We start from the raw sequence: 20,047 nt of genomic DNA, 5'->3' as shown, positions 1-20,047 counted from the left end.
CTTATCATGCGTTCTTATTATGCGTTGTAATTCTTATCATTTGTTTCATTCTCCATCGATTACTATTTTCAAAAAATGCATCACTGGCTGTCTGATAGAGTGGGGTATAGATGAATCAGAACTCCTAATCAAAGCAGAGTACAGGCAGACTTGACCCTACTTTATTCTCTCGTAATCTTTACTGAATAACTGAATTACTAACATCGAACATTCTTAACTATATTTATGTCTGTGCCCTCCGCCTTGCCTCATTCCTCAAATTGCTCATTTCACTAATTTAGCCTCAGAATAGTTTTACAATTATATTAAATTATTTGTTTTTAAGATTCTCTGAATATTTATGAATATTATTGTTTTCCAACAAATACGAAATCACTGATAGCGACTGAGCCTACGCACAGGCTTCCAGCCCATGTAGGCTTATTTCCTATTGTATATGTTTAACATGGCTTCTCTGAGACCTTACATCCTTTGTTGTTATTATTAAGTTTACATGTATTTTTATATTTAATTATTTTTATCTATGCAATAGCAAGTAAGGTGTCTGTTCACTGGAAGTTATGTTTATAATTTATATTCTGCAATATTTTTGGAAATAAAGTATGTTTTGATTTGATTTGATTTCTATCCTCTCTTTGGGTTCTCTCCATCCACAAGTGGTCATGGTTACTAATCACCCAACGACCCAACCACAAAATGTTGTAGTGTTGTGACAGCAGACAGGAGCAGGCGATTGTCAGTATGTCTGTCAGTGTCAGTGCAAGATTGTCAGTCTGTAGGTGCGAGCGTATAGCTTGACCTTGAAGCTACTGATCGATATTTCTCCGTTTTGCTTCCATCTTATTTTTGTCAAATGTACTTTAATGTTTCAGTAATTGGGAGCATACTGCACATAAAAATTACCGAAAATAGTTAAATATATAGTTCATATCGAAATATTACACTGAAAAACACAATTCATAAAGCTTTTTCTTGGGATTTGTGGGGTTACATAGGCATCATGTTGGTCCGACCCCAGTTAAGCGAGGTTCTACTGTATTTGCAAGTTTAAGTTACAAATAGAAAACCCCATCACATTATGGTTGGTTCAATGACCGATGTATTATCAAAAATTAATTCATAACTTGTTAGCGAATTTCCCTATAGGGAAGTAGCTATTTTGATATTAATCAGAAGCATTCATTACAGCTTGCAGCACTTATTGGTATGTATAAATATACAAGTTACTATTACTTTAAAAAAATAAAACACGAAATTGTGTGGCCATTCAATTTTAATAAACACAGTGTTAAACGTTTTACCCTGCAGAATACCGGATGGTGATGGTAAAGAGTGTTTGGTTTCAAGAAAAAAAAATTGTTTAACCAGCTTTACTATTTATTTTGAAAAACAATAGAAAGGAAACCATAAGGATAGGTATGGGATGGATCAGAAATAATTGCAGGGAACCTTAAATAGTTAAGTCCACAAACTGTACATTGTTAGAGAGAGAGAGTGTGTGTGCGAGAGAGGGGGACTGGACTGTGAGGGAGAGAGGGGGAGAGAGGGTGAGAGAGAGATTTGATAAGGAATCTGAAAAGTAAACAAATAATCGTTTCTGGCGTTTGTCATATTGTACCCCCCCCCCCCCCCCGCATTTGCACTCCTGACCACTTTTTGTTGCTTCCTTATCTTTCATCCGTCCCAAAATAGAATTCCTGTAAAAGTTTGTAAAATTAAAATTATCATACAAATCTTTTTATGTATCGAGTGTAGTTTCGTGGTTATTCTTATCAGATGTTAGTTCCTCCTTCGGACAACAGTTCCCGTATCTTGGACAAGATTCACGTATATTTCCCGAGATAAAAAAAATCCGTATAATTCCCAATCTTCCCGGTCCGTGGACACACTGTAAATATTGTACGTCATACAGGAGAAATTGACTAAAATTTCTACTGAAGGTGAAAAAAATAATCAAAACTTACAATATGAGATGATGAACGGGTAGGATCAAGATTCAACCGTTTATAATAAATTAATATTCGACGTTCCTTATTAGAGGTGCATCATAGTTATTTGGAATATGAACATGCTTAAACATTAACACGTAGTTAATCACTATCCCAACATAAATAGTAACAAGGAGTCAACGAAGGTTACAGACCGCTGGGTGTTACCGCTACAAAGTAGGCGAGGAGGGTGCCGTACTTGGCTACGCTACTCCACGATAGAACTCACGGTGACAGTCTCCTCTCCGCATTGGTATTGCAGTTATGCTTATCGACACAGGCAGTAGCACCGGTTAGCTGTTTTCATACGTATAAAATGCACGGGAAGCCATACCTGACTGGCTTTTGGGAGAGCTGACTGGCTTTCGGGCGGGTGACTGCCACACCGAGTAAATTACCAGCGCAGTGACTGCCACTCCGGGTGGGTACAAAAGTATATATATATTGTTATTATATACACCAATGAGGGCTACTTTAAATGTTACTATCTTAGTAACCTGCTTTTGATTCTGATTACTCTGCCCTTGTTTTTCTGTTTTAACCCTTGTACCCGTGGGTTTTGAAACATATAAAGCAGTTTTAAGTAACTCTACGTTATCACGCTGCTCTATAGTACGAAGCTTTTCAACTAGTGTTTTAATTGTTCTATCCTTAGATGGCATAGCTTCCCATACATTTCTGAATTCACGAAAGCTTGGCCCCAAAGTAGATAAAATTCTTGCAATTAAAACTCTATCACTAAGCTTTGATTCCTTTTGTTTCTCAAGTGCATCATTTAATTCGGCAAAATGTTTTTGAAGCTTTGCCACATGGGTAGCTATGTCCTCATTAGGATCCTGATCCCACCTAAAGAACTAAGAACTCATCTAGCAAACGATCTAGCCTTTGTTCACTAGACTGTTCATACACAGATATTAAACAACCCCAAACTTCTTTAGAAGTCGAGCAAGTCAAAACTAGTGTAGATGGTTCATCGCCTAGAGATGACATCAGGTATAACTTAGCAGAAGCATTTTTTCTGTCCCAATCTGCAATAGCATATTTTGCTCAGATCCAGAGATGTTAGTAATGGGTCTACAAAAGTCATTATATGGTGTGAAACAATCTTCTCGTTGTTGGAGCTTGAAACATTGCAAAGTTTCTTAGATCTCAAGGTCTTAAGAGAAGTAAATCGGATCCCTGTCTCTTTTATAAAAATCATCAAGGTAAGAAGCTACTTGTACTTATTTATGTAGATGATGGATTAGTTGCTGGAACCGACAATGGCATCATTGATGACTTCATGAGAAGTTTATCCAAAGTTTTTAAAATAAAATCTGGTGAACTTGATAGTTATTGAGGATTGCAGATCAAGAAAGGTTCAAGTGGAATATGGATTGGTCAATCAGCCTATACTAAACGCATATTACAACGTTTTGGTATGAGTGACTCGAATTCTACACCATGTGAAAGACCTATAAACAATGGTCCATTGAAGACTGTCAATGGAAAAGTTCCATACCGTGAGGCTGTTGGAAACTTGATGCATTTAAGCTGTGTATCAAGACCTGATATTTCCTTTGCTGTGGGATTGGCTGCGAGGAATATGGAACATCCTACTCAAGCGGATTGGTTGAGTGTCAAAAGGATATTTAGATATCTTCGAGGAACCATAAATGACGGTATCTTGTACAAGTCTTCACCATGCAGTAATCTGGATGTTTTCACTGATTCTGATTTTGCTGGAGAGGAAAGTACTCGAAAATCAACGTCTGGGTTTATCAGTTGTTATGCTGGAGGTCCAGTGAGATGGCGAAGCGAGAAACAGCGTTCTGTATCACTGTCTACGACAGAAGCAGAGTTTGTGGCTGCATGTGAAGGAGCTAAAGAAGCTATATCGCTGAAACGTCTGTTTGAAGAAATAAGTTGTCACTCACAATTGACACCTGTTCTGAAAATTGACAATGACAGTGCTGTGAAACTCATAAAGAACCCTGAGTTTCATCGCAGAACGAAACATATCAAAGTTAAGTACTACTTTGTAAGAGAAAAAATCTTGGAAGGACTTGTTGATGTTGAACATGTATCTACAACATATCAACTTGCCGACATCCTTACTAAACCTCTGAACCTCTCAATCGAGTAAGGTTTACACAGCTTAAAGTAAAAATTGGACTTTGTGACATGTTTTAAAATTGTGAAAGGAGTATTGGAACATTGACAATTTTGCCTCTGAACTGTTTAAATGTACATTGTCTTAAAATCATATGTTTTACTTTTTATATTAAGCTGTGTTTGTGTTCATGTTTGTATGATCAAAATAAAAGAGTGGATTCCTTTCGTTAATATATTTGTTTCTCATTAATTTAAAAGTTTATTCTCATAAGTCACCTAGAGAAAGAATGCCTTGGACAAGTACGTATCAATACTGACCTCCGGAAGTACGACTCCTTGCTTAAGGCGAGTCCACACGCAAGGATTTATCGTACGTTTTACCTGCGCAAGTAAATTGTTGCAGTCAAATCGTTGTGTGTGTACCGCAAAACTGTGCATTTTTGAGAACTGCGCGGAGACTGAAGACGGAGCGATAAAATTATTGCGGAGAGCATAGTTTTGACGTTTTCAGAAAAGTCATTGCGTGTGTACACTGTCATCCGTTTCAACTCCGTTTTACGCCCAAAACCCCAGTATACAGTGTTGTCTTCACGTGCTGTCAGAGGTATAAGTGTGTTTTTTAATGACGATCGCCAATGCCCCGTGATTTTATTTCTGAATTCATAGAACTGTACAGAAGTTTTCCTTATTTATGGAGGGTCAAGAGTAAGGAACATAAAGACTGTGATATGAAAAAGACTTAGAGACTTTTGAAAAGTACAAAGCAGTAGATTCGATCGTGAACATCGTCTTTTTAGTAACCAAAGTCTTGACCATAGTGAGCGCCGTCGTCGCTCAGACTTGTTTCTTTGCTTTCTTGTAACACTGGCTGCAGAAATCGACCACAGTAACACATCTTCCATGTTATTACATGCACATACACTGAAAGTTATCACAAAATTACACTAAAAGTTGGTGCTGAAACGTGTACCGTGTGGACGCATTTCTTTGTAACGACTTGACTGCAACGTTTTATCTGCGCAGATAAAACGTTTGCGAAATCCTTGCGTGTAGACCCCCCTTTAATCAAACTGTCCCTATTGGTGTTTATTTAAGATTTCTTTTGTCACTCCATTCAAGTTCCATACGTTATTGGTGTACCTATTGTAACTTGTAACCAATCGACAAATTAAGTGACAACTGAACAATCAATGTTGTATTTTAAGACTTGTCTTTACTTAACTAATCAAACACATTTTCAGTATTTTGTAGATGTTTGCAGTAAACTTGGGATGAGTGAAGAATACCTTATAGCGAAATATGAAAAGAGAAACCAACCTGTGAGATTCATGCTGTTGATGCCTGGTAAGACTAAATACACCTATTGCTCAAGTATGTTATTGTTATTAAACATTTCTGTTTTAATTAATTAATTAACGTATAACAGTATTTGGTGAAAATATTTTGTTGTGGACATTTGCTATAGGGTACCAAACATTTGAGGGAATTTCTGTATTATGGGTGTGAGTATAAGAAAGTTTTATTTTAATTTATAATTTTGTTCTCACAGAAAAAGTTATTCAATAAGTTAAATGCCTGATTACTGATTTGCTCGTACCTTATGTTTGCTTTTTTTTCATTGAAATTCATTGAAACAAATTTTATAAAATCCTAATTAAAATTTCATTCATCCCTAAATACAGGTTGATATATATTTAATGATAACTTATTCTATAACAAGTCTACAGGTTTGATTTATTTATGAAAAATCTGATCTTACTTTTTATAAAAATCATTCTTTTCTGGCAGGAGAAGGATTTTTGTTGGTAAAAGAGTTGGTATCTGCTGAAATGGCTTTTCCAATACCTAATATCCCGCCAAATTTGAGTCCTTTCTCCACTTTCAAGGTAAGTGGCTTTTGACGTAATTCATGTACAACTATGTATAGGCCTACTTATAAATAAAGATTCTTAACTATGACTATAAAACCTCAAGTAAAAAAAATACATATAGAACTACATTTTTACATTTACAATTGATGTGAGCAGTTTCACAGAGAAGTAAGGTACAGTGGAAACACCCTTATGGGACAACCATGCGCTTTCAGTCCTACGTATGTTGTGCCGGAAATATTTGTGATGAGCAAGGAAGAGCCCTAGCAGGGGCAGTGTTGGACTTTGCCCTAGACACCACTTAAGTGTACCATTGAGTGTTTACTCTGCAACTTTATGCTCTGTGGTAGTTTCATGTTTCACTTGACTTGACAGGTAAGGTAAAAATAAATATAAGGCTAGACGGTGTCAGACATCTAGCTGAGTTGGATTCAAGTTTTGACTAATAATTAAATAGCTGATTCTGAACAAGCATATTTATATTCCTCATATAGGTATCACATTTCAATCAGTAAAAATATAAATGACGGCATAATTTAATAATTACATTGATTCATTCATATGAAATGAAATGAAAGGAAAAATGTCTTTATTTGAGAGGCAAAGTTAGGACTTGCAAGTCCTCTCTACCACTTAACCTGTAAAACATAAATAAAACTATCCACTTATATAAAAACTTGAACTTACCCGTTTTCATCTACAAGTACCTGGGGACCGGAGCTTTGCTTGGGGAAAATCATTCCCCCACTCTGCGATGCCAGCCTTCACTACTTCCTTCACCGTTTCCTACGTCATGGACCTATTACCTTCCCTTCTCTTAGCATTTAAGTATTACAGGTACATTAATCTAACAGCCACAAACGGTTCCCACACTCTGCGATGCTAAACTTAACTACTTCCTACGTCGTGTACCTGTTTTCATCTCTTTCCATAGCATTTTAGTATTTTAAATACATCTAGTTGCCACAAACATTTCCCACACTCTGCACTGCTAGCATTTACCAGGCCTACTTCTTTCACCATTTCCTTTGTCTTGGGCATGTTTCCATCCCTTCTCATAGCATTTCAGTATTTCAATTCCAGATACATAAATCTAACTGTTACAATTAATTGGTTTCCAGTTCCCAGACTCCCCACTGCTCGCCTTTACTTCCTTCACCTCTTCCATTCTTCTTCTTCTTCCCATACATTTTAGGATTGTGGATACCTTAATCTAATCGTCATAAACAGTTCCCACACTCCGGACTACTCACCTTTACTACTTCCTTCACCATTTCCTACGTCGCAGACCTGTTTCCCTCCCTTCCCATAGCATTTTAGGATTGTAGATACCTTAATCTAATCGTCATAAACAGTTCCCACACTCCGGACCGCTCACCTTTACTACTTCCTTCACCACTTCCTACGTCGTGGAACTGTTTACCTCCCTTCCCATAGCATTTTAGGATTGCAGATACCTTAATCTAATCGTAATAAACAGTTTCCACACTCCGGACTACTCGCCTTTACTACTTCCTTCACCACTTCCTATGTCGCGGACCTCTGTTTCCTTACCTTCCCATAGCATTATAGAATTGCAGATACTTTAATCTAATCGTCATAAACAGTTCCGCACTCAGGATAGCTTGCATTGACTACTTCCTTCACCATTTCCTACGTCGCGAACCTGTTTCCTTACCTTCCCATAGCATTTTAGGATTGCAGATACCTTACCATCCTTATGGAACAGCTGAAGCCACTTTTATTGTTAGTTCTGTCTGGTTTTCTGTAGATGTCGTGTTTTATTTACAATTTGTTTCTATTATTTTAGGGTTAGTTTCTCATTATTTCCTGACAATATTCCTGACATTATTTCTCAGACATCCTGACAAATACCAAATGCCTGCTAAACTAGTTCTAGACAAATTTTACAATCACAATAGTGTAAAAGTTCAGAGTAGTATTAGGTCAGATTCATTAAAAAACAGTGATACTTACAGTAAATTTAATTTAGTAATGCACTACAATTTGTCAAGGGTTAAATTCTACTAAAATATCAGAGCTCAATTTATTTTTTTCACAGTCCAAATCTATTATATTATTAAAGTGATACAATCAAATTTTATGTAAACGGTTAAGGCCATTTACCAAATAAAAATATAGGCATATTTCACATCAAAATGAAGCTTAGAGTGTGTAGATTTGCCGAAAAGTATTGATATGGACGAATTTCCTAAGGGCGCTGCCCCACAGGCTGATTTTCAAAGGGCTACACCTGGCATGCTTCCAAAGTTTACATGATTTAATTTAATTTAGTTAATGAAACAGCTGGTCAGTACAATGAACTGGTGTTTATTTATTTACTCGAAAAAGATGTTTGTGATGCTTAATGTAGATTTAGTAGGGTTATGTTTGGTTTTAAAGAAAGGTTGTATACGTTTTGTAAAATATTGCTCAAAAGTTTCATTTTGTAATTTATATTGTAAGCTACATGTAAAGAGGCTTGACTAAAGTTGAAGAATTATGGTAAAACATGTCATTCGTGAAGCATAAATATGAAGCAATTGAAGCTGTTGCTACACTAAGGTATGTTGTCATATTCTTTTGGATCTATTAACATAAAAAGTAGGTGTTTGAAAGTAAGTAGGTTTACACTTTTTAATATAATACATTTTCAAACTAAATCATGGAGTTGCCGTATTTTAAAACACACATCAGAATGACTAATAGCGCTCTAGGTCACATTTTCTTCCCGTTGCAAAGCACGGGTATAGCAGCTTGTTAAATATTAAAGTCATGTCATTAAATGAACTTTGGTTGGATAATGATTCTATTTATTTACTCAATACAATAGATAATTTTAGAAGGGCTGACTCTTATGTCAGAAATAGTGGCCTAAGGGGTGGTTCATGTATATTAGTTGATAATAATTGTAAATACTTAACTGTAAAGGAGTTTTCTTATTTAAATTAAGATTTTATTTTTGAATGTTCTGCTATCGAACTTGTAGATTTCAATTCAGTATTTTTTCCATTTATACAGTGCCAAATTATAATTCAAGTAAATTGTTTTTGGACAAACTTGAAAAGCTACTTGTTAGTTTACAAAAAAAAGCCAAAAGGAAAAATGCTTTTATAACAGGGGATTTTAATATTACCTTTTAAAGGATGATGCAATCACAAGTAGGTTTAAGGAAATTGTCGAATGTAATGGTTTCTGTTTGCAGTTTAATGAGCCAACTAGAATAACTGCCAATTCATTTACTTGTATAGATAACATGATTTTAAAAAAATGTATAAAGTAGACCACAAATTGAATAATGATTTAGGGTTATCTGACCATATTCCTGAGCCTCCCTGGGCAATATAAGAATATATTGACTACTGGTAATAATAATAATTATACAGGTTCCTATAGGCTACCAAAAGAATAATTTCAAATAGAAAAATAGATGAATTTTGTACATATTTAAACCAAAATATTAATTTTACATTTGATCCAGTCCTGAACCCAAATGAAAACTTTAGTAACTTTTTAAGTGATTTTCTTTTGACTTTTAATTCTATATTTCCTCCAAAGTTTCTTAAAAATAATAATAATAATTCTAAAACCAAGTCTTTCTCTGTAAACTGGATTACTCAAGGTATAAAAATTTCAAGTAAAACAAAACGACAATTGCACATGCAAGCCAAGCTCAGTAATGACCAACAGTTTATTACATATGTTAAGCATTATAAAAACATATTTAATATAAAGTTGTAAAAAAAGCAAAATTACTAGCGAATAGCAATTTTATATAAACATCAGAAAAGAAAACTAAGGCAGCTTGGCAAATTGTTAATCAAGAGCTTGGCAATACAAACCAAAAACCAAAAGAAAGAATAGTTTTGAAAGATACAAATGGTCATGAGCCTGGTAATCCTGGAAGTATTGCTAAAGTGTTTAACAATTTTTTTTTCGAATACAGTAAGTAACTTAAATGTACAAAAGGCTACTGTCAATGGAGTCCATGCTTTAGTGAAACATATCTGTAATGATAATGGGATATCCTTGTGCAGCCTCAGGCTAACTAATGTGGAGGAAATCAAAAAGATTGTTCTGTCAGTAAAAAACAAATCATCCGTTGGCTGGGATGAGATCCCAATTAAATTGATAAAAGCCACTGTTAATATCATTGCCGAACCTTTATCTCAAATTATTAACCAGTGTTTAATACATGGAATTTTTCCCATTTTTTACATGGAAACTAAAACTTTCCCAAATCTCACCAATATTTAAATACCCCCGCCGCAGCAAACCTGCAGACTAAGCGAATTTCCATTTGACTGATTGGATTTACACTGAAATGTCTACTTAAAAATATAACATTTATTCCCGATTTAAATAGAATTCGTTTAACAAGTACTTAGGTTTGCTGCATCAGGGAGGGTAAAACTGTTTTTTTTTTGTAAAATGTTAATAGTTAGTAAGAAATAAAAACATTTTCCAAATTTGATCAAAATATGTTCATAAACAAGCAAACTACAACAGTTTACTCATTCTCCATAAGAATAACATGGGAATTTTAAATTTACAATTTTTTGGAATTTTCTCCGTAACCATTAGGCGCATAATAACGCTTCAATATACTAAATTATTTGTTTTTTGAAGCTCTACAAAATGGTTTGGAAAAAAATTGCAAAATTTTATGTTTATTGGGTCAAAAATGGGAAAAACCTATTTTTACCCCATAAAACCCCCCGTAAACACCCGTTCCCATGGTCCGATCATGCTGGATCGCGAACTCGTTCGAATAAACGTAGGTTTACACGTTTGTACCAAATTTCATCAAAATCGGATCATTTTTGCTCGAGTTATCGTGCTGACGGACACATATATATATATATATAAATATATAAATATATACAGGGTGAGTTTTAATTGTCCCCCCCCCCAACTTTTTTCTACATTTTTTCAAATATCAATCCCAGACCACTTCCAAACATTGTTGGGTAGTAAGTACTTCATTTTGACAAGGTGGCCATTTCCGGCCGCCATCTTGGATCCGCCATATTGGATGCAAAATTTTTTTTTCAAATGTAAAGGTGGGGTTGTGACCCATTATTTCGAACTAAATTTTTACCCTGATTACAATGCCGCAAACCGTTTAAAAAAATCTTGATTCATTCTAAAGTTATGAGGGCTTTTTAAAACTTTATTTTTAGCCCATTTTAACATTGTGCATTTACAAACTAAGACCATAATCTCAAAATAGTGCTAGATAAAGATAAGTATACACTACCAGTAATTGTCGACCTATTTTCACTTGGTTATGACTGATGTATTTTTTTCGGCCGCCATCTTGGATCCGCCATTTTGAAATGTGATAAATTATTTTAAATATGAAGGGGGTGTTGTGACCCATCATTTCGAACTACTTTTTTAAGCTGAAGACAATGCCGCAATCCATTTTTTGTTATCAAGTTTTATTTATGAAATATTGAAATTTTTTTGTTAAAAATGTCAATATTTCAAAATCAAAAAATGAAAATGAAAAACGGATCATGGAATTAAGTTCAGCTTAAAAAAGTAGTTCGAAATGATGGGTCACAACACCCCCTTCATATTTAAAATATTTTATCACATTTCAAAATGGCGGATCCAAGATGGCGGCCGAAAAAAATACATCAGTCATAACCAAGTGAAAATAGGTCGACAATTACTGGTAGTGTATACTTATCTTTATCTAGCACTATTTTGAGATTATGGTCTTAGTTTGTAAATGCACAATGTTAAAATGGGCTAAAAATAAAGTTTTAAAAAGCCCTCATAACTTTAGAATGAATCAAGATTTTTTTAAACGGTTTGCGGCATTGTAATCAGGGTAAAAATTTAGTTCGAAATAATGGGTCACAACCCCACCTTTACATTTGAAAAAAAAATTTTGCATCCAATATGGCGGATCCAAGATGGCGGCCGGAAATGGCCACCTTGTCAAAATGAAGTACTTACTACCCAACAATGTTTGGAAGTGGTCTGGGATTGATATTTGAAAAAATGTAGAAAAAAGTTGGGGGGGGGGACAATTAAAACTCACCCTGTATATATATATATATGAATTTGAACGGATGGTGTTTTTGGCCTCTAGGGACCTCAAAACGAAAAAAAAAATCGGTCCCGCGTCCAGGTCTTACCATGAGTACTACGGTAATAGCTTATTCCCTATATGGGAAATTCGCTAAAAGGGCCTAAAATCGGATATTAACAATTACCGTTCAATTTCTGTATTGAGTAATTTTTCTAAAATATTTGAGAAGGTCATAAATTTGAGATTGGTTAGTTAATTAATTACCTTTTTGGTTTTTCTTGCCTTGAAGTTCTTGTTGGTTTTTGATACCTGATGCGCATTTCGCCACAGGTTGTGGCATCTTCAGAGTTCACTATCCTACACTTACATTCTAATATATACACAGTTTATATACACAAGAGTCACTGTACCGGTTCACATGGTAGCGTTTACACTCGCGGCGCGGCGGGCGTGTGTTGCGAGCGCGGGGTGTTTACTTGTGCCGGGATCGTTGTTAGACTGACAGAAAGAGTGCCTGGTGGATGGACGGGTTGGGGTGTGGAATAGAATTGTTGTATCTGCGACGTTGTCTAGTTTCTGCGGGGTTGCCAAATCGGTTGGTTTCTATTTCGTACATGGTCTTAAAAATGATGGAGTTATTGAAGTCTTCTTTTATGTTGAGTAGGCTGTCAGGTCCAGATTCGGTAACTTGTTTATAGATTTGGTAGCTTTCCTGTATTTTGGCTGTGGTTTTTGACTGGGTTCTGTTCAGGATAGTAAGGGAATCGGGGAATGTTATTGAATGAGTATGGTTTTGTTTGAGGTGTTTTGCTACTATTGAGGTTGGATTTTTGTAGTGACTAGTGTTGTGTTCTTTGAAGCGTTGGGAAAATGATCTATTCGTGTAGCCAATATATTGTTTGTTACATGGTGGATTGCAGGTTATTTTGTATACTCCTCTGTCTTTTTTTATTGGTCGGGCCTTTGTACTTGCTTCTATGTCGTATAGTGGTATAGGACAGTTTTTGACTTGGTATGCAGGTGTGTAGCCAGATTTCTTGAACACTTTGCCAATTTTCTCTGATATTCTGCCAGTGTATTTGATTAATATATATTTTGGGTTTGGTTCGGGATTTTGGGCAGTAGTCTCGTTTTCAGGTCCGTGTTTTATTTTCCTTTTCATTTTGTTTATAATGGGGTCGATTATGGTGGGGTTGTATCCATTGTTTTTTGCTATTGTCTTTATTATATTAATTTCTTTTGCATATTCCAGGTCGTTGAGGTTGTAATTTAATAGCCTTACTCACTGTATTATTATGTATTATACTACAGTATTATATACTGTATTATACTACACTGTATTACCCCATTATAAACAAAATGAAAAGGAAAATAAAACACGGACCTGAAAACGAGACTACTGCCCAAAATCCCGAACCAAACCCAAAATATATATCAATCAAATACACTGGCAGAATATCAGAGAAAATTGGCAAAGTGTTCAAGAAATCTGGCTACACACCTGCATACCAAGTCAAAAACTGTCCTATACCACTATACGACATAGAAGCAAGTACAAAGGCCCGACCAATAAAAAAAGACAGAGGAGTATACAAAATAACCTGCAATCCACCATGTAACAAACAACATATTGGCTACACGAATAGATCATTTTCCCAACGCTTCAAAGAACACAACACTAGTCTCTACAAAAATCCAACCTCAATAGTAGCAAAACACCTCAAACAAAACCATACTCATTCAATAACATTCCCCGATTCCCTTACTATCCTGAACAGAACCCAGTCAAAAACCACAGCCAAAATACAGGAAAGCTACCAAATCTATAAACAAGTTACCGAATCTGGACCTGACAGCCTACTCAACATAAAAGAAGACTTCAATAACTCCATCATTTTTAAGACCATGTACGAAATAGAAACCAACCGATTTGGCAACCCCGCAGAAACTAGACAACGTCGCAGATACAACAATTCTGAGAATTCCACACCCCAACCCGTCCATCCACCAGGCACTCTTTCTGTCAGTCTAACAACGATCCCGGCACAAGTAAACACCCTGCGCTCGCAACACACGCCCGCCGCGCCGCGAGTGTAAACGCTACCATGTGAACCGGTACAGTGACTCTTGTGTATATAAACTGTGTATATATTAGAATGTAAGTGTAGGATAGTGAACTCTGAAGATGCCACAACCTGTGGCGAAATGCGCATCAGGTATCAAAAACCAACAAGAACTTCAAGGCAAGAAAAACCAAAAAGGTAATTAATTGATTAAAACTGTTCTTGTAACTGGGTTATATCCTAAATTGGTTAGTTATTTTGAAAGCAATCATCTATTTTATAACAAACAATTCAGGAAAAATTTAAGCACAGGTTCTGCACTAACACAGTTTATAAATGAGGTTACCCAGGCTTTGGACGGGTCTCAGGCTACAGCTGGTGTTTTCTGTGACCTGTCCAAAGCTTTTGACTGTGTTGATCACTTAGTCCTTCAGCTCAAGCTGAGTGATTATGGTATTAGGGGAAGTTGTCACTCTCTATTGAGTTCTTACCTTTCTAATAGAAAAATACCCCCGCTGCAGCAAACCTGACGCCTAAGCGAATTTCCATTTGGCTGAATTGATTTTTAATTGATCTATTTAAATAACATTAGGTTTAACGAGTACCTAGGTTTGCTGCTACAAGGAAACTAATAAAGTGTGTGTTTTAAGTAAAATAATTATTGCTTAGTATAAAATGAATATATTTGCCAAGTTTGATCAAAAGATATCCATAAACAAGCAAACTACAACATTTTACAATATTCTCCATAAGAATAACATGGGAATTTTAAATTTACCATTTTTTAAGTTTTCTCCGTAACCAATAACCGTACAAAAACACTTTGATATACTGAATTGTTTGTTTTTTTAAGCTCTTTAAGAAGGTTTAGAGAAAAATTGGGAAATTTTGTGTTTTGAGGGTCAAAAGTGAGAAAAACCAATTTTTACCCCATAAAACCCCCCATAAAACCCTGTTCTCATGGTCCGATCATGCTGGATCGCGAACTCATTCAAGTTTATCCCGCCTTACACCTTTAAACCAAATTTCATCAAAATCGGATAAAAATTACTCAAGTTATCGTGTTCACGGACACATATATATATATATATATATATATATATATATATATATACATATATAAAAATTTGAACGAGTGGTGTTTTTGGCCTCTGGGGACATCAAAAAGAAAAAATAAATCGGTCCCGGGCCTAAGTCTTACCATGAGACCTACGGTAATAGCTACTTCCCTATAGGGAAATTCGCTAAAAAAGAACTGTAATAACACTGGATAAGATCAAGCACTATTCGCCATGGGAAAACCTATCGGCAGGTGTGCCCCAAGGTTCAATCTTAGGTCCTCTATTCTTTCTAATTTACATTAATGACCTCACTAAAGCTATTGATCAGGAACTAATTCTTTTTGCAGATGATACAACAGCCTTGATAAAAAATAATAGTACTTCTGAAATGCTATCTTCTCTTGAAAATGTGGTTCATGACATGGAGGGTTGGTTCTTGAACAATGGATTAAAACTTAATCTTGAAAAACGCAAACAATAAAATTTTCTGTCAGAAACAATGGTAATCAAATTGAATCCCTTAAATTGGCAACGTCTCATAAATTTCTAGGTGTTTACATAGATGAATCACTTAAATGGGATTTACATCTGAATCAATTAAAAAGTAAACTTAGATCCATGTCAATTGTATTTCTGCACTTAAGGGACTGTGTTCCTAAAGAAACTCTGAAAATGGTTTATCATGCTTATGTAGAATCAGTATTGAGGTATGGTATAATCTTATGGGGTCAGGCTACCGGAGTCAAATCAATATTCAGGCTACAAAAACGCATTATCCGTATTATGACCAGCTCTCATCCACGCAGTTCATGCAAAAGCCTTTTTCAAAATTTGAAAATCCACACCCTAACAGGACTGTACATTTTGGAATCACTAAACTACATTCATTCAGCTAAAAACGAGCTCCCAGAATCAATTAAAATCAACCATAGATATAATACTCAAAATGAAAACATTTTTAGATTTCCAAGGCACCATTTGACCCTTTATGAAAAAAACCCACTATATGCTGGGCTGAGGCTGTACAATTTGCTGCCTGCAAACTATAAATTGTTAAATGAAAATAATTTTAAAGATAAAATAGGTGAACTCTTAATTGACAGAGCCTTTTATTTAATTGCAGATTTTCACAATGCCCCTTTAGTTTAGAATAGTTTTATCATTCAATTTTGTTAATTTATATTATCATCTTGATTACTATTTTATTTTTTATATTCTGATAATTTTAACTCTGACAATGCACCTATTCTGTATGTAACACATGTAAAGAATGTTATGTGCAAATAAAATATGTCTATGTCTATGTCTATATTAATATAGTACGGTAATATAGTGAAAGAAAGAAAGAGTTATCGTTTATGATTAAATAGTATTATTTGGTTAAACGAGGTTTTAAATTACTGAAATAACAAGAAAAAATTGTAAACAAAGCACAACATCTACAGAAAACCGGACAGAACTAACAATGAAATTGGCTTCAGCTGTTCCATAAGGATGGGAAATCTACCTTAATCTAATCGTCATAACAGATCCCACACTCCGTACTGCTAATTGTTAGCCTTTACTACAATTCATCGAGTAAGCTTCAGTATAATCATTGCTCAATAGTAACAAGTGATGTTTTTGCTTTTGTACCGTACTAGCTGTAACCCGCGGGCTTTGCCCCGTTTAACTTCTTAATTTTCAAGATGATCTCGTTCGCATGGCTCAATCACGTCCTGGTTGAAGTTCGTTCGCTACGCTCACTCACCTTTAGGTAGGAGCTTGTTCGCTACGCTCACTCACCTTTAGGTTGGAGCTCGTTCCCTGCGCTCACTTGCCTTCAGGTTAGCTCGTTCACTACGCTAACTCGCCTCCAGGTTGAAGTTCGTTCGCTATGCTCACTCACCTTTTGGTTGCAAATTAGCTGTTGTCATAAATGTAAAAGAAATAATAGTGCTGCACCCTGTTGGTAATCCTTGTAACTTTAATGCTATTGAACATCATAGAACAGAACCAACTTTTTTAATTGAAACAGCTGTTAAAATTCATTAATTCCATTTCTCATAAGGTTAACATGGGAAACTCCAGAGCCACTGGGGCGGAGCCGATTGGACGGATCACGAAATTGATGGTGTATAAACCTATTCCATGAAATTCTACACGTATGTACCAAGTTTCGTGGCAATCGGTTCAGCGTTGTCTGAGTTTATCACTGCCAAATATATGTATATACAAACATCCTCTTTTATACTTATAGATTTTGTAATTTCTAGTATACTGTGGGTAGATGACTTTATGAACACATGTGTTACAACTAACAAGTCTTTTGTTTACTTTTTCCTTGTTATTTAATTCAACCAACATGGTTACTGAGGAACCCATAAGACCAATGTTAAAAAAATGTGCCTTTCAATTTTATTTTTATACGTAATCAGATTTTTGTTGGCAGTTCTAATGGCAGTAAACTCGTTTTTAGGCCAAAAATAAACTATTTACAACATTTGAAGAAAATCGTCGGAGCCGTTTTCAAGATCTTTCTGCAAGCAAGCAAGCATACATACATACATACATACATACAAGCAAACATTGCTTGTATTAGAATATAGGATAGTCTCCACTTAGGTTTATGTGTTGGCTTTAGCTTGGACTATGCGCCAAAGAGGCTGTGTCCTAGTGTCAAACACAAAGTATAAACCCAAAACCCACACTCACACAACATATCTATTAACAATGACACTCCAAATCATCAAATTCAAACTGACCAATTTTGCAAATATTTAATGCCGACAACAACATAACACAATCCCAAACTAGTGTTGACAGACAAAAGAGGATAAAGATCAGCTGTTGCCTAGTACTTTAACTCACCACCAGACAGCATAGTCCTCGACTGAGCTGAAATCGTGATTTGACCAAGGAAGAAGATTATTAGTTTGTACACCATAGTTGAAGTAACATCATTGTTACACGCTACCTACGCTCACACTTCGATCAAATAGCAGTATTATATTAAAGCAACAAAGCAACGTATAATAATATTTTTGAACCGCTTTAACATAAACACTCCAATTTTCAGATGGATTCAGAAGTGACAACTGCACTCTCGTGTTTGCCTTCAATCTCTACATACGATCCAAGTGAATTCTCATCCAAGTTGTACAAGCATTTATTACGGAAAATTGAGCATCCAAAACCAATGCAACTGGTAAAAAATACAAATATTGTTTGTTAACCGAACATTTTCACCATCTCCAATTCACACTGCTTATTCTCAATTGTTAGCACAGGACCTGCAAAATTGTACAAAATATCACTCACATTTTATGAGAATTGTATTTTTCAACAACTTTATTTGGGCCATAATCCATTTGATCTTTTACCAAACACAAAGGTTGTATACAGTACAACATCCAAGAGGAGGTGTTGGAAATGCTATGAAAGGTATTGGGACATTTTAAAGTTTCAAAGTTGTTAAAAATTGAATACATGTAGGAATGAATGGGAGTGCTGAAATTTTTAACTGTGATATCTCTAAACAATGAAGAATTTGTCGAGATATTGTTCAATGTAAAACAGTGCACTTCTCAATTATATTCTTCTATCCAATATACCTACATTCATAAGGTCGCCATTTCAAAGTAAAGTATCAAGTATTAAAATATACAAACTTGCAGAGTTAATTAACGTTTGAAGACTTTCTTTTAACTTCCAAACAGACAGACAACATCATCTGTAAATTACACTTGGAATGCCCTTTTCTGAGAAGAAAGTGTAAATTTTGTTAGTGGAATAAAATCCCTCAGTCCATTACCCTGAAATGGGGTTTTTTTGGAGGGAGGCACAACATTCCAAAATCAAAACCCAGATTGACACATTTTTAATAGGGCTTTGAAAAATTATAAGGATAAAAGGTGTGTCTTAATTATTATATGCTTATGTTGTCTCATTTTGTTAACAATTATTGTTGTAGAAACAAGAATCAACCTGTACAGATCCATCCCATAAGTCCATTGTTGTGAGTTTGGAGGTGAAGAAAAAAACAAGAGTGAAGAAGAAGATTACTGAGGGAAATAGGCTCAGAAGAAGTTTACACTTGGCAGATCCACTTCCAAAGTTGTCTGAGAGTGACCAACAAACCCTGGCCCAGTGCTTGTCTAGACAAAGAGAAAAGTTCAAGTCTTCATTGCATCAAAATGTTAAATGATACCCAAACTAGGCCTACTGCAGTGCTAAAATTAAGAGAACTATTATTAATTAGGGATCTAGTTTAAAATGTAATGAATCACAAGTCTTAGGGTTCTTGCAAAGTTATTTAAGTTAAACAATTTAACTGAATTTAACCTATACTTTTTATACCGATTTAAAATATCACTTAATTCAGAATCTACTGTTACTAAAATATTATTTTTTTTTAAAGTTAATCAAAGAATGTTTTTATTTGAAAATAGCCTACCTGACTTAAATAGGGATTATGTTTTATTCTGAAGTGTTTCACTTTAAGGCTAGAAACAAATACTTAAGTCACTCTAAGTTAATGTGGAATAGTATACAGGGTTAGTTATAGATTTTGTGTTTAATTGTTACCGTACCAACTAAGGGATTTATGTTATGTTTATAATGATGCTATTTAATAAAATAATGCTGGCTAGTTGTAATATTTCTTTACTGTGTTCTTTATATAATTCTTTTTGTTTCTTTAGTGCTGTAAATGATTCTTTCATTCTTTGGAATTAGTCACTCTTAACTGTTGGCACATAATATTCCATCCCAAATACTATTTTAACAACCAACAAAACCGAACTATTGGTGCTTTTAATACAAACAATTCAATGCTGCTTCAGAACTGCCTACCATTAACGTTGTTTCAAAATTCTATGCAATTATTTTTTTAAATATCAGATCCAACAGTTCTAAAATGAAGTAAAGCCATTATTTCATTTTT

The 20,047-nt window shown here is 35.0% G+C and overlaps 1 protein-coding gene across 1 annotated transcript in view; it reads left to right on the top strand.

The window, feature by feature from the left end:
- LOC128983004 (uncharacterized) overlaps positions 1-19,765 on the top strand; it is a 123,267-nt gene extending 103,502 nt beyond the window's left edge. Inside the window, exons 8-11 of the mRNA XM_054402122.1 lie at positions 5,324-5,426; positions 5,871-5,968; positions 18,182-18,310; positions 19,076-19,765. Of these exons, the coding sequence (XP_054258097.1) occupies positions 5,324-5,426; positions 5,871-5,968; positions 18,182-18,310; positions 19,076-19,309 (564 nt within the window). The 3' untranslated portion in view covers positions 19,310-19,765. The remainder of the gene's footprint in view (positions 1-5,323; positions 5,427-5,870; positions 5,969-18,181; positions 18,311-19,075) is intronic.
- Positions 19,766-20,047: the final 282 nt, after the last annotated feature.

This window comes from Macrosteles quadrilineatus, unplaced genomic scaffold (genome assembly GCF_028750875.1).
Source record: "Macrosteles quadrilineatus isolate MER2022 unplaced genomic scaffold, UCM_ALF_1.0 Scaffold_1__1_contigs__length_201487025, whole genome shotgun sequence".
NCBI classification, from domain to species: Eukaryota; Metazoa; Arthropoda; class Insecta; order Hemiptera; family Cicadellidae; genus Macrosteles; species Macrosteles quadrilineatus.
Note: the sequence above shows the minus strand (reverse complement) of the source record. Positions and strands in the feature narration are given on the sequence as shown.